At 55.9% G+C, this 13653-nt stretch overlaps 2 protein-coding genes across 7 annotated transcripts in view; one reads left to right on the forward strand and one right to left on the reverse strand.

Moving 5' to 3' along the window:
* The window catches only part of CTNND1 (catenin delta 1), a 32051-nt gene extending 26805 nt beyond the window's left edge, over positions 1 to 5246 (forward strand). For 3 of the 6 annotated variants that reach the window (XM_064453218.1, XM_064453220.1, XM_064453224.1), the window contains 9 exons: positions 245 to 372; positions 954 to 1104; positions 1382 to 1574; positions 1680 to 1794; positions 2380 to 2467; positions 2786 to 2833; positions 2967 to 3064; positions 3225 to 3299; positions 3480 to 5246. In XM_064453218.1, coding sequence (XP_064309288.1) covers positions 245 to 372; positions 954 to 1104; positions 1382 to 1574; positions 1680 to 1794; positions 2380 to 2467; positions 2786 to 2833; positions 2967 to 3064; positions 3225 to 3299; positions 3480 to 3491 — 908 coding nt within the window. In that variant the 3' untranslated portion in view covers positions 3492 to 5246. The remainder of the gene's footprint in view (positions 1 to 244; positions 373 to 953; positions 1105 to 1381; positions 1575 to 1679; positions 1795 to 2379; positions 2468 to 2785; positions 2834 to 2966; positions 3065 to 3224; positions 3300 to 3479) is intronic. The other 3 variants (XM_064453219.1, XM_064453221.1, XM_064453223.1) reach the window with 3 other exon arrangements.
* A 708-nt stretch (positions 5247 to 5954) lies between these two features.
* Positions 5955 to 9336, reverse strand: LPXN (leupaxin). Its single transcript, XM_064453356.1, has 9 exons — positions 9209 to 9336; positions 8188 to 8336; positions 7998 to 8053; positions 7524 to 7629; positions 7300 to 7449; positions 7042 to 7215; positions 6889 to 6970; positions 6530 to 6678; positions 5955 to 6448 (listed from the first exon to the last, which is right to left on the reverse strand). Exons 1-9 carry the CDS (start codon positions 9219 to 9221, stop codon positions 6182 to 6184), a joined length of 1146 nt encoding a protein of 381 aa, XP_064309426.1. The 5' UTR covers positions 9222 to 9336; the 3' UTR covers positions 5955 to 6181.
* Between the last annotated feature and the right edge of the window lie 4317 nt (positions 9337 to 13653).

Here is a 13653-nt window from a genome sequence, read left to right on the forward strand (position 1 = left end):
CCCCTCCTGAGCTGCAGTGGTGTGCTGGGGACTGTGGGCAGCAGCCATGGCATCCTTGTTTGGGGCTGGTGCTGGGGTTTCTGGTACTGGGGGTCAGCCTGGCCCCCTCTGTACCAAGGATCCAGCCTGCAGGGAGCAGTGAGCAAAAGGTTCCATATTCCTCTGCCCAGCAGTGCTCCTTTGAACGAGTCAGATGCTAGCAGAGCCCTTGAGTAAGTCCTTCCTACCTGTGTTCCTCTGGCAGGCTATGAGCTCCTCTTCCAGCCAGAAGTGGTCCGGATATACATCTCCCTTCTAAAGGAAAGCAAGACTCCAGCCATCCTAGAGGCTTCAGCAGGAGCCATTCAGAACCTGTGCGCTGGCAGTTGGACGGTGAGTGCCTCATGGGGCTGGCCATGTCCATGTCCATCTGTTTCAGGGTTAGCGGGCCTTGGGGGGCGGGGAGCATCTCCCTTTGGGTACTGGCAGAGGTGTAGGTAGCCACGGCTCTGCTGTTTCAGGCTGTTGGCTTTGTGCATGGCTCACTGCCCAAGAAGATACTGTTCAGCAGCACAGTTCAGGTGTGGACCAGATCTCTCCTGTGCTGTTAAGGGATCTGTGCTCCTGAGGGCTGCTTGTCTGTGCCCCTGCTTGCTGGCTCCCTGCCATTCCTTCCTTTCTGTAGGCTGGGGGCAGGGGATGAAGGTTTGGGGCTACTCTACACCCTCTTAACCTGCATTCTCTTGGTGCGTATGGAAAGACCGCCTGGGGAATCTTGCTTGCCTGGCCTGCAGGGGGGCTTTGGGACAGGAATGGGACCTTTGCAGTCTGTCTCACCATGGGTTAAGCCAGGACCCTCAGCTCCCAAGATGAGGGTGGGCGGTAAGGCTCCCAGTGGTGTCCCCCAGCCCCGGGAATGGGGAGAGACTGTGCCTGCCCAGGTTACACTGTGGTGCTCTGCCTCTCCCCTGCAGTATGGCCGGTACATCCGCTCGGCACTGCGCCAGGAGAAGGGACTCTCTGCCATTGCTGACCTCCTGACCCATGACAGTGAGCGAGTGGTGAAAGCAGCGTCTGGAGCCCTGCGCAACCTGGCTGTTGATTCGCGTAACAAAGAGCTGATAGGTGAGGGCTGCGGAGGAGAGGATGCTGTGCTCTCCATATCCAGATGGGTTAGGCAGAAGCTTCCTCCTGATCTTGGCAGCTGAGGCAGCATGTCGGCATGGCATCAGCCCAGTGCCTGTCTACTACTCCTCTCCAGAGTAGCATGTGCTGAGCTACACTGAGAGGGACGTCAGAGTTGGTCACCTGTCCCTGATCTTTCTGCAGTGATTTCCCACCCCCACCCCCCACCCCCTTGCAGTCATCTTGCTTGCTCATGCCCAGCTCTTTCCCCTTCCAGGTAAACATGCCATCCCCAACCTAGTGAAGAACCTGCCTGGAGGCCAGCAGACCCCAGCCAAAAACCTCTCTGAGGACGCAGTGGTGTCAGTCCTCAACACCATCAATGAAGTAATTGCAGACAACCTTGAGGCTGCCAAGAAGCTGCGGGAAACACAGGGGATTGAGAAGTTGGTGCTGATCAACAAATCTGGGTAGGCTCTGTTTGAAGGATAATGCAAGGGTCAGAGAGGGGTTTTTCCAGGAGCTTCCTAAAGGCCCTGGGTATTCCAAACATCTCTTCCTTCACATTTTCCAAGGAACCGCTCGGAGAGAGAAGTCCGAGCAGCTGCCCTCGTCTTGCAGACAGTCTGGGGTTATAAAGAGCTGCGGAAGCCCCTGGAGAAGGAAGGCTGGAAGAAGTCGGATTTCCAGGTATGGGGATAGGGGAATGGGGTTGCCCTGTTGTGGCTGGAGCAGCAGGTAGGGTACTGCAGCAGGGGGTGAAGGGTGTTCCTGGAGCTCAGAGCAGTACTGGATTTCAGCTCTTACCTTGCTGGTGGGATTGGAGGCCCTTGAAGGTGTCACCTCTGCCATTTCTCAGTGGATGGCCTGCAGGAAATCTCTGCTAAGGAAGAAACACTCTGTAAAGCTTTAAGCCCTGTGTCCCACACGTAAGCATGCAGATCTGCAGGCAGGGAAGTTTGCAGCACTAAAAGCCATTGTGGCAGTGCTGAAGAAAAAGCTTCTCTAGGGCTCAGTTCCTTTCCCAAAATCTGGGACGGTCCTTGCTGCTTAAGGGCTGGGTGGTGCCCAGTCCAGGCAGGCTACCTCCACTCTCTGATGTGGGTGCAGCCATGGGGAGCCAAAGCACCCTCTGGTTGCCTCAGGGCCCCCTTGCTTAAGGGCTGTGGGAGGGTTCCTGGGTCGGTCCTTGTGTTGGGGGCTGGAGGGGTGGGATGTGCTGATAAAGGAGTGTATGGGCCAGGGTGTTGAGTGGTCACTTGTCTGATGTTCCAGGTGAACCTGAGCAGTGCATCTCGGACCCAGGGAGGCAACTCATTTGATGACAGCACCTTGCCTCTCATCGACAGGAACCAAAAACCAGGTATGTGCTTTCCTTCAGCACCTGTCCCCACTGCCATCCTTCTACCTTGGGGGTACCCAGAACAGCTGGCCTTTGTCCCCTCCCTGCTTTTCAGCCCTGGCTTTCTTGGCAGCTATAGCTACTCACACAAAGCCATCAGTTTGTGTTTTAGATGGCTTCTCAGGGCTAGAAATTACACAGTTAACAGGTCCTGTAGCATCTTGGGGTCAACGGTGCTGTGGCTGCAGCTGTGTCTGGGTTCCTCTAGCTGGCATAGGTAGTGGTTCCTCTGCTGCTCATGGCTGCTGTGTCTGATCTGCTGCTCTCCCATCTTTGTAGACAAGAAATCCTCCCGGGAGGAGATCCAGATGAGCAACATGGGACCAGGTAGGAGAGGGACTGGAAGAGGGGCATCTTGCTTCCTTGGTGTGCTGGGAGGGGGCAGAGCTCGTGTCCCCTATAGGGATGATGCTGCCTCCCGTGGAGGTGAAATGACTGACTGTCCCATCTCCTGCTCCAGACAACTATTCCACACTCAATGAGAGGGACCACAGCAGGACACTGGACCGATCTGGTGACCTTGGAGATATGGAGCCGGTGAAGGCAGCGCCATTGATGGTGAGCAGCCCTTCCTAATTATGGAAGGGTGAGCAGGACTGGGGTGCAGGAGATGACACATCACTGTCCTGGCTGGCAGGAGGAGGGGAGAACCGGGCTCCCACAACTAACATCCCCCCACCCCGCTCCGTCACCCCTACTAACCCCCGTGTGTCTGCAGCAGGAGGAGGGGCAGGAATCGCAGCCTGAGGTAGAGGAGGCGCAGGAGGATGCTGCCGTGTTTTCCCCTGTGTCGGTATGTCCCGCAATGTCCTGCCCAATCTGAACAGCGGTGATGGATCCTGCTGCGCTGTTAGGGGTGCTTTGGCCAGCCAAATTCTGCTATGATTACCTCTGCCTGATCCACTTGGGGCCATGATCACGCCTCCTCACTTGCTCTCTGGGCATGCTAATGTCTCTCCCTCTCTCTCCACAGCAGAAGATCTAGCTGCCGTCCCCATCTCCACTCAATTTGGGTTGATAATATATTATATATAAATATATATATAACTCTTTGTGGTGGAATGGACTGACTTTTACCTTGTGTTATTTTTGGATTTTTTGCTGGACTGTCTGTGCCAACTAGCCAGCCAAATGACTGGGCCAGGTCCCCCAGGGGCAGCCCGGGCCACTCTGCCTCCTCTAGACCGCTGCACCTCCCCGTTCTGGGACACCTCAACAGATAACTCTTCTTCCCTGTCCTCCACCACGCCCTAACTCTGCCAGATCAACTGGCGTGGATGCTGCAAAAGGACTCTGGATCTCTGCCTTGACCAGGAACTGCCTTCTCTCCCACGCCTTCCCTCCCCTCGGAGTCATCTGCAGGGACAGAGACTGGGACCTCACTCGCCACCTTTTGTTTTGGGGTGGTTTTTTTGTTTTGTTTTGTTGCCTATAGGATATATTTTTGTGCGGGATCACTCTTCAACCAGGGCTGTGGGAACAATGGGAACATCCCTCCCTGGTGGTGGCGGGACCAGGGTGAGGGGGGCTGGAACCATGGGTGGGGGCGAGGGGAAGGAAAAACAGCAATAACTTCTCTTGCTTTGCTCTAGATGAGGTGTTGGGGGCTTGGCTAAAGGGGATCTGGCTCTGGATCCTGCAGAGGGGTCTGGATGGGGCCACTGGCCCCCACATGGTGACTCTGAGGAGGGATCCTGATGTGGGGAAGATGGTCAGCGTGGGGAGCTTGGGATGGGCCTCCCCGTGTGGGAGGCGATGGGTCCCTGTGGAAGGAGGAGATGCGGCAGGGCTTTTGGGGAGAGGCGGCTTCTTGGTGTGCGTGGTGCGCCAGGCACGAGGAGCAGGCACTGGCAGGGCTGCAAGCAGGTAGAGCCAGCCCCCTCACGCCCACCCACCAGCTGCCTGTGGTGATGCCCCTCTGACTTTCTCTTGACATGTGCCTTTCTTTTGCCACTGTGAAATATCTCTTTGAATCATACTGTCTGGCTTCTTTGCTGGGGAAGGGGTGTTTCCTGGGCTTCCGGCAGGGCTGAGTGCTTCCCTTCCCTGCCGGGAGCCTTAACTGTCTGCAGTGGGGCTGGAAGCCTCTTCTGTGGGGGGATTCCAGCCCCCCCGGCCCTCACTGATGGGGGTGCAGGCCTTTCAGTGCATCCTGTCCTGGGGGCAGACTGGGCTGCCACAGGAGCCTAGGACATACACATCCTCCTTCTCTCTGCTGTGGTGGGGGTCACATCTAAGTGCTGTGATCTTCGGGGGAGCCCTTATGCCCCCTGTGCAACTGGAAGCATCTGTATGAGGCTGTAAACTGGAGCAGGAGCCCTCCCCAGCTGGGGGCTCCCCCCCAAACCACGGGCTCCCGCTGGGAGCGGGGAGGCTGATGCAGGCAGGACCGGTGCCTTGCTCCTGCCTGCTCCTCCGCCCAAAAGCACCTCCCAGCTCTGGCTGAGCCCTCCATGGCTGCAGCCCCACCTCAGCTCACTTTGGTTTTGTTCTGGGGTCTAACTGTTCTCTTTTCCTTTAAATATGTAAAACACTAATTCCTTTTTTTAACTCTTAATTCCAAATGAACCAAAAAGAAAAAGTTTCCCCCTTCTCTCCTCCCCTGCCCTGGTGGGGACTGGGGCTGGGGAGGAGAGGGGCAGGGAGCAACAAGCTGTTCCTTGTCTGATTCCTGTACACACTCTTGTAACGCTTTTAAAACAAAATGATTTTTTTATATAAATAAAGTTTTTAAAGTGTGTCTGCGTGCCTTCTACCTAAGGCTGCGACCTTGGTGTTTGTAGCTTTGCAGTTGGGCCCCAAGTGTCTTTTCCAGGGGCAGGACCATGCTCTTGAGTGTTGCTGAGCTACACATGGCTCTGAAAGATGCCACTTTGTGACAAACCCTTTTGTGGGCTGGAGTGGTGTCCTCTTTCTAGCAGAGGTTGGAGGAAAATTGAAAAGCACAACTTTGCTTTGTACTGAGCCTCCTTACTGTTTTTGTGGGGTGCCTGGGGCTGATCAGGAGGTAGCTGTGGTATTTGTGGAAAATACCTTTTTGAAAGCTGTTTTCTGGTGTCTGTGTCAAACCAGTTTTTTTGCTGAAGCTGTGTTGCTGTTGGAAAGACTTCACCCTGCAGAGCAGCTCATTCTTCCTCGTGGTGGTGGGGTGCGGGTCTGATAGTGCTGCTTTCCTGCATGGTGCAGCACCCCTGGAGCTTGAGCTGTTCCCCCCCCAGGAGCCAGTCTGTGGCTGCTGTCCTCTGGGGTACAGGGGAAAGGCAAGTGGGGCAGACTTGCCCCTGGCTTGCAGCACCCTGGGAGCTGGGGACCTAATGCACCTGTGGGTGGTGGGGAGTGCTGATGGATGCACTTGGCTATGGGGGCACTTGAGCCCTCCCACCTTGCCTTGTACCCTTGTCCCCAAAGCCACCAGTGAAGTGGAGCCAAGGCTAGGCTAGGTGTTTTATTGCTTCAGGTAGAGAGGATAAGTGCCAGGCTGTGTGGCTTGGCTGGGACAATGCTAGGAATGCGTTGGGGGGGAGGGGGATGGGGAATGATGCTGGGGCCGTTTGGCTCAGCAGGACCGATGCCAGGGCCATTGGGTGGGGCAATACAAGGGATGTTTAGCTCAGCAGGGCTGGTGCCAGGACACCAGGCAGGAGCGGTGGCTATGTGCTGAGCAGGTGCTGGGGGTCAGAGGAAGAGCTTGTTGTCACAGGCCTGGCAGTACATCTTGTTGCCACGCTCACGGAAGGTGCCTTTCTGCAGCTGGCCCAGGCAGTAGGCGCAGATGAAGTGCTCGGGGTGGTACTTGCGCCCCGCGGCTGTGATGCAGCGGCCGGTCACGGGGCGGCTGCAGCCGTGGCAGATGCTGCCCTGCCGCTGGTGGAAGTGCAGCTCGCAGTAGGGCCGACCCTCCAGTTCGAAGAAGGAGCCGCTGGCGAAGCTGCACAGGCACTCCTAGGGGAAGGAGACGGGGAAGGATGGCGCAGCCTTGGGGACGGGCTCACCCATGTTGCTGCCAGCCCGTTGCACACTTACCGCGCACACGAAGCACTCGGAGTGCCACACGCCCTGCAGGGCTGACAGGTAATTGTCTGTCACGGGGCGCTCACAGCCCTGGCATTTTGGGGCAAACATGGCCAGGAAGTCCTGGCGGCAGTAGGGCTTCCCATTCCGCTCGTGGAAACCTGCGGGGAGGGTGTCGGGATGAGCACCCGCCTAGGGCGAGGCTCTTGGCAGGGGGCACTGGGGCATGGCCATGGGGGTGCTGCCAGGACAGGAGGCAAGACAAAGACCACAGAGGGATGTTGGATGGGACAATGGGTGCGAGGGCTGGGCTAGGGGGGTGGATACCCAGAGTAGGGGCAGGATCCCCACACCCATCCCCTGGGACCTACCGTCATCTCCGAACACTTTCCCGCAGTGGGCACAGAAGAAGTGCTCGGGGTGCCAGGTCTGGTCCAGGGCTGTGAGGACTTTCTGCAGGAAGAGGCGAGGTGAGGCGGCCAGTGGCCGTGCGGCGCGGTGTGGGAGGCTGGGAGGGGGCTTACCTCACGGATGGGGCTGGCACAGTAGGCACAGCGGGGGGAGAAGGCCTGGTGGTAGTCCTCCTCACAGAACGCCTGCCCGCCCCGCTCGAAGAAGGGCTGGCTGCCTAGCTCCCGCCCGCAGTGGTCACAGGCAAAGTGCTCGGGGTGCCAGGTTTTGCCCAGGGCAGTGAGCACCTGCAAGGAGGCGGGGGCAGTGAGGGCAGCTCCAGGGGATGCCATGAGCTGAGGGGTGCCAGGATGGAGGTACGGGGGGGTCACCTTGCCAGTGATGGGCTTGCAGCAGGCGCCACAGACGCCAGCGGGAGCGGCTGTGATGCCGAGCTCCTGCAGGTCCCGGGTGAGGCTGCCCAGCATGTTGTCCAGCGAGGGCTCCGCTGGCACGCCGGCTCCCTGCCCTACAGTCACGAGCTGCGGAAGGAGGATGGCGAGGGCTGGGTGAGGGCCAGGCCCCCAACCTCCTTTCCCCCGGGGATAAGGCTCACCTTGCTCTGCATGTGGCCCAGGTCGGCCAGGAGCTCATCCAGCTGCTGGGCGGCCACCGTGGGTGGGGGCGAGGGGAGCAGTAGCTGCGGGTCTGGCGTAGGTTTGCTGGGCATGGTAGAGAGCGAGGGATGCTGCAGCTTCCACCCCAAGGCTGGAGGGTGCCTAGGACTGAGAACCCTCCACCCCGCAAGATGCTGCCTTTCTTCCACAGGCCGCAGTAAGGGACAGCAGACCCACCCCGGGGACATGCTGGCTGGGGGTGGCCACACGAGGTAGGGATGGGGCTGCTCAAAGCCCAGCCCTAACCCCAGCAGTGCTGCAGGGATGCAGGATATGACATCCTCCACCCCAGCTTGCAGAAGGACCTGGTTTTTGGGAAGGATATGCAGGAGGCTAGGTGACCCTGGAGGTCGCATCCACGTGATGGAATAGGTAGCCCCAGATGGCTTTGCCCTCCCCTGGCCATGTCTTACCTGTACACTGTCTTCAAAGTCTCTCCTGGAGGCTGAGCCCGAGGTGGCAGCTGCACCTGGGAGGACAAATCCTTGCAGCCGAGCCCAAAGGGTGCTCCCCTGGCACCCTTCACTGCCAGCCTGGCACCACTACCCCCGTCTTGAGCTGAGCAGGGTCTCAGCCACCCGCCCCACCATGTTGAGGTGTTACCTTCAGGGCTGACGAGGCAAGTGGCTCATGGCCACGGGGGGCTGGGGGCCTGGCTGTGGCTGGATCCTGCTTGCAGGAGCTTGGTGCCTGCAGTGTGCAGTCCTTGGAGGCTGGGCGAGAGCTCTGCTCCAGTTCTGCCAGCAAAGCATCTGCATGGAGAGACCAGGGTTGGGCACCCCAGCCACGGGCTGCCCTCCCCACCTGTGCACACCCCCAAGCAGTGTTGTGCCACTTCTGAAATCGCAGGAGCAAAAGTAGCATCACAACTGCTTCTGCCAGCCAGGTGCCAAGGCCCCAAGGGGTTGTGGTGGCCCTTAGCACCCTCACCCAGACTCCCACCCCCAATGCAGGATGCACCCCCCCGCACTGCACAGCCTTCCCAAAGCATGGGGGACTGCTGTCATCAGGGGTCCTGCTTCGTCCACAGACCATCTCTGGCTTACGGAAGAACATCCACTAGCCCTTAAATTCACCCCAGCACAAGCCCTGGCACGGGAAAGCTAAACCTCAGTGCTTTCTGCACGCCCAGAGCGGCGTTTCCTGCAGGGAGGGCAAAGCACTTTCTCTTTCTACTTTACCTCGCCACCTTGGTTGTCCCTCGGCATCTCACTGCCTTCATGTCAGGAAATGAGGGATGCCCCTGACAGTGTGGCTGCTTCCCTGAGCCTGCCTCCCTCTTCTCGGTCCAGGGATGACTCCCAGCACGCTTGGACGTCACACCCCGCACCCTTGGGCTGCTCGGCCCCACTGCGCGCAGCTATGATTGCGTTACTGCTACAACCCGTTTCCTGCCTTCATGTGCTCTCCATTTTTGGCCAAGCACTCGCTTGGCCACCTGGGCACCATTTGTCCCCTGAGATGGGAGCAGGCATGGCAGGGAGCCCAGCTCCATTTTTGCCTCCTCTGCAGCATCCCCACCTGGCTCTGAGGTAAAGGAAAGGTAAGCCTCCCCCAAGCCACCGAAGGCACGACCCCACACTAAGCCCGGGCGCAGGCCTGGCTCTGGAGCAGCCCAGCTTACCTAAATCCTCCATCCTGCCTTGGCATGGGGTCCTGGGGTGCTGGGGCAGTGCCTGCAGGGCAGCAACCTGGCAGGCTGGGCTGTGCAGGCTTTCAGTTCCGCTCTCCAGCCTTGCCTCCACCCGCCCCCAGGGCTGAGGTTTGTCGCTTGGGGTTTTTCCTCTGTGGGTTGTGCGCTATGCACCACGGGTGACAGGCAGCAGGCAGAAAGCAGTGGCAGAGGCTGCGGCAAGGGGAGCTGAGAGCAGCCCTGGGTGGGGACTGGAGAGGGAAGAAACTGGCCAGCAGGTTGTCCAGGGAGCTCCTGACACATAAAAACATCTGGGCTCTTTGGGCTTCTTGGCTGGAAGCCAGAGCGCATGTATCCTGCAGACCCAGGCCCTTTCCAGAAGCCACCAGCTGCATGTGATGAGGGATGGCATCCCTGTGCCATGTGGAAATGTGTTTGCGACAGTGTGATGGAGGCAGGCACAGGACCCACAGTGCCAGTATGATCCAACACAGCCTTGCCTTTTTGGGGGATGCTTTTGGAGCCTCATCTTGGACCTCCAGGTAATGGCAAATCCCTTTGTGTCACTAAGAGCCACCGTGAGCACAAGGACTTGGCTCACTGCAGCAATACAGGTGGCAGTGGCACTGCTGAAGCTGGTGGCTGCGCTACACACTCTCTGCATTAATGCTCTGGGCTACTTAAAAGTTTTCCAGAGGTGCCACACGTGTGGCTGCCAGGCACAGCTCAGCCCTGATGCTACAGGCACTGGGCTATGCCCACTCACTATGTCACCGCTGGCTAGGCACAACACCCAGCAGCAGACCAGAGCAGTGAGCTGTGCTGGTAATTTGAGTAATTTACCCACCACTGGGACTTTTCTGGTTCTCCCGTGCCAGACCGCTTCACTCTCTGGGCTCCCCATGCAGCCGTTTTGGGCAATAAGCCCACGAGCACCTGAATGTGTGTCTTGAGGCAGGAGCAATGCAGGTGTTCCAGGCAGAGACACAGGTTGAGGTGGCAGTCTGTCTGTCCCCGAGATGCAGGCACGGGTCCCTCACTGTTCGGGATCATTTGGGAAGACAGACCCACAGGTAGTGCCGTTATCCCTAGTGCTGCTCTCTGATGCTGAGCTCCTGTGAGGGTGATCTAGTGATATTTATGGCTTTGCTTTTTAGCAGAGAAAACTTATAGCGCTGCTGAGAGCAGCCAGTGGATGTTGGAACAGCTCCAATGGACTGGGAAGTAATCTGGGGTGGGGGGATGAAGTGGGGGCTGCTGGGAGCAAAAGCTGGGAGCCACACAGCCAGAGCCCGTGGCTCCCTGCTGCTTCTCCTGCAGGTGTGTGACACATCTTGCAATGTCTCACCTCCGCCACGCCTCCCACGCCATGGGTGTCTCTTTGATCCCACTCCCATACTCTCTGGCTTTGCGTCTCTCCTGCCAACCCTCTAGTTCATCCCCAGGGACGAGGCTCGTTCGGAAGAAAACCCCATTCCAGATAAAGCCAAATAAGCCTCAGGTTTTTTCCCAGCATTGCCAGGAGAGAAGAGGCCCGGTTCTGTGCACAGCTTCACGCCTCATTGGGAGAGCTTTCAGGAGATCTCCCAAGAAAGGGTTGCAATCAAGCACTGCCTCCGGATTTGTGAAATGGCCCAGAAACACAAGATGTGGCTGCTTCAGAAATATTAGTGATCCTGGGGAAGGTGAGTGTCACCTCAAGGCCAAAGAGAAGCAAGTGGGTCTCTGTAGCAGCAGACAGGCAGCACCTGGAAGAGGGTCTGCAACTGGGACCTGTAAACATCCTCATGGGCACCCACAGGCTCTGCTGATGGCTGGGCTGAGCCTGCGCCTTCCAAGTCCATTCTCTCCATGGTTCCACTACACTCCTGCACAGTGGGAGCTGCAGCATCCTGCACAGCTGAGGAACAAACACTTGCTGCACAGGTCAAGCTGATGTGGTCTCAGCCACCTGTTCTCATGCATTGCTGATCCCATCTGCACCATCATGGTGGAACGGGATTGAATTAAGCCCCTTTGTACCAAGCTGGCACGCTGAGGTTCACTTAATTAGTGACATTCCAGGTTGGTAAGAGCTCTTTTGTCATCTGTTCACAGTAGGGGCATCCAGCAGGGCACCACCTCGGGAAAAGCCACGTGGGATGCTAAACTGAGAGTCCCATAACACATCTCAGGACAAGCAATATTGAATGCTACCCAAAAGACAAGATGAGGAATTGCTTGCATCACTCCCTTATGGCTACTTTGAGACAGGATCATTGCATCAGACACTTCCCTTTCTGCAAAAAACCAGAACCTTCCTGTCTGCAGAAGGTTTTGGGTTATTTTTACACTTCTCGGTGATTTACTCTACCCTCCAGTGATAATGTGAGCCCTGATGTAAACAAGTAGCTGGGGCTTCATATTATAAAATTTCATATTATAAAACACAAGCCCAAGAGATGCAAATGGCTGAGTTGTGTCCTAATCTGAGCTGTATTTCCGTGCAATGGTTTAGCCAACCTATTTTAACAAGAATTAAGTGACACCATGCTTTGCATACAAAGGAGAAATCAATCACAACAGCAGCCTGAGAATAACTTCCCCCATTGAGACTCTCTGGTTTGAAATAAAATTTATTTAAGAATAAATGCAAAGTAGAGAGTAGCAGAGAGCATGGGTTAACTGAAGCAGAACAGTTAGTTTGGAAAGTGATGTCAATCAGTTTTCCAGCTAGACTAGTCCTTGGGGAGAGAAAGAATATTTTCAGCCACTTACAATACAAACAGCAGTAGCAGACATTACTCAAATTCTTGCTGAGATTGCCTTCTTGAGACGAGAGAGAAACATTTCAATTGAAAGAAAACTAACAGATTGTCATTGGATTGATGAAAAGCAAGAGCCAGCCAAACTGTCTGTGCTGAAAATGAGCCTCAAGCCATTCTGGTAACTGATTCTGGAGAAAATTTGTACAGCACCTTTAAAAAACACCACTGCTGAGAAAGCATGCTGCCACAGCTTCTGCAGGAAGCTGAATCAGCAGCCTCTTGCTTTGGTCTGGAAGGGACAGAAGGAATCCCTCTGCGAGTATCTTGAACTTCTCTAGTTCTTTAACTTTCACATTAGGAGGTATGCCTTCCCAGGGCTGTGTCTTTGCCAAGAGGAATCAGACCATACACAGTTCTTCACAACAAGACAGTTTATTAGAGCACTCTCAGGAACTGAGGAACGGAGGTTTGGACACTTTTGTTTTCTAGTCATACATAATGAAGCTTAGGACTTGAAACTCAAAAGCAGGAGGAAATAAAGGGCAGACCAAGTAATCTCACTGATAAGTATCAGTTTACTAAACATGATTTGCCAGCTCAGTGCCTCTGGCTCTTTGAATTCCCTTTTATTTTTGCTGTTCGTAAACAGGGGATGAAGAGCACCTTGTTCTGCTGCTGTGGTGGGGCACCCTTCCCAGAAGGGTGCTGCATACCCTCGAAATAAACAGTGGACATGAAAGCTGGCTTATGCAGAGGAGCTTTCCCCTTCCCAACCCCACTGTGGCAGGGCTGAAGGGCAGTACACCAACCTCAGGAAGTGTACCGTGGCCTGCCTTTCTTTGGCTTTTTGTAAAGTACCTTCCCCTGTTTCCCAAAGAGATTTTCCCCTGTGTAATGTAAGTTCTCAAGTTTTGTTTGGACCGCCTCGTGGAAGCTGGAGGCTTGCAGCCAAGCAGACTGCCATGTGTCCACCACCAAGGCAGCAGCTCTCGCCACTGTAGGCCCTGTGTCAAAGGCTGCTCACACCTGATGCCTGGCAAGGTCCATGCCCTCAAGAAGCATGGCCTGGAAGGCCTCACGCTGTTCCTGAGGAAGATGTTCTGCTGGCACAGAAACTTTCTTCTGGAGCTCAACTTGCCCTCTGGCCATGCAGACTTGGTAGTCCATAACAGGAAGGGCTGCAGCTGCTGACCTGTAAGCCCTCTGCCCAAATGAACCCAGGCATTTCAGATCTGGGTTTTGGGGTGCAGCGCCTTCTCCCTCACTATTGCTGCCTCAACTACCATGCTCTCATGTGCAGGCTGAGAGATGTAACTGACCATGTTCTCAAGGAGGATGTATTTTCTCTCAATTTCCTTGGAGACAGGAGGAATAGTGTGGGGTGTCTGCCATACTTTCTTTACTGGCTTGTCCAAGATAGTATGCGAGGGAATGGCAACTCTTTTGCAGAAGGGCTTTTGCTCCAGGTCCTGTTCAACGAGACTTCCTGTTGACTCCTGGACTGGAATTAAACGAAATGCAACTAGTTTACCCAATCTTCTCAGGAACTGGGGGGGAAATGGATTTTCTGATGCAGAAGTGTTACCCTCTTGCTCTTCTGCTCTAAAATAGTAGGTAAGATCAGCCAAACCATCCTCTCCAGAAGGATCATAGCAACAGCCCTCATCCCTGACAGCAACAGCTGACTTC

The sequence above is a fragment of the Phalacrocorax carbo genome, chromosome 5, assembly GCF_963921805.1.
Source record: "Phalacrocorax carbo chromosome 5, bPhaCar2.1, whole genome shotgun sequence".
NCBI lineage: Eukaryota > Metazoa > Chordata > Aves > Suliformes > Phalacrocoracidae > Phalacrocorax > Phalacrocorax carbo.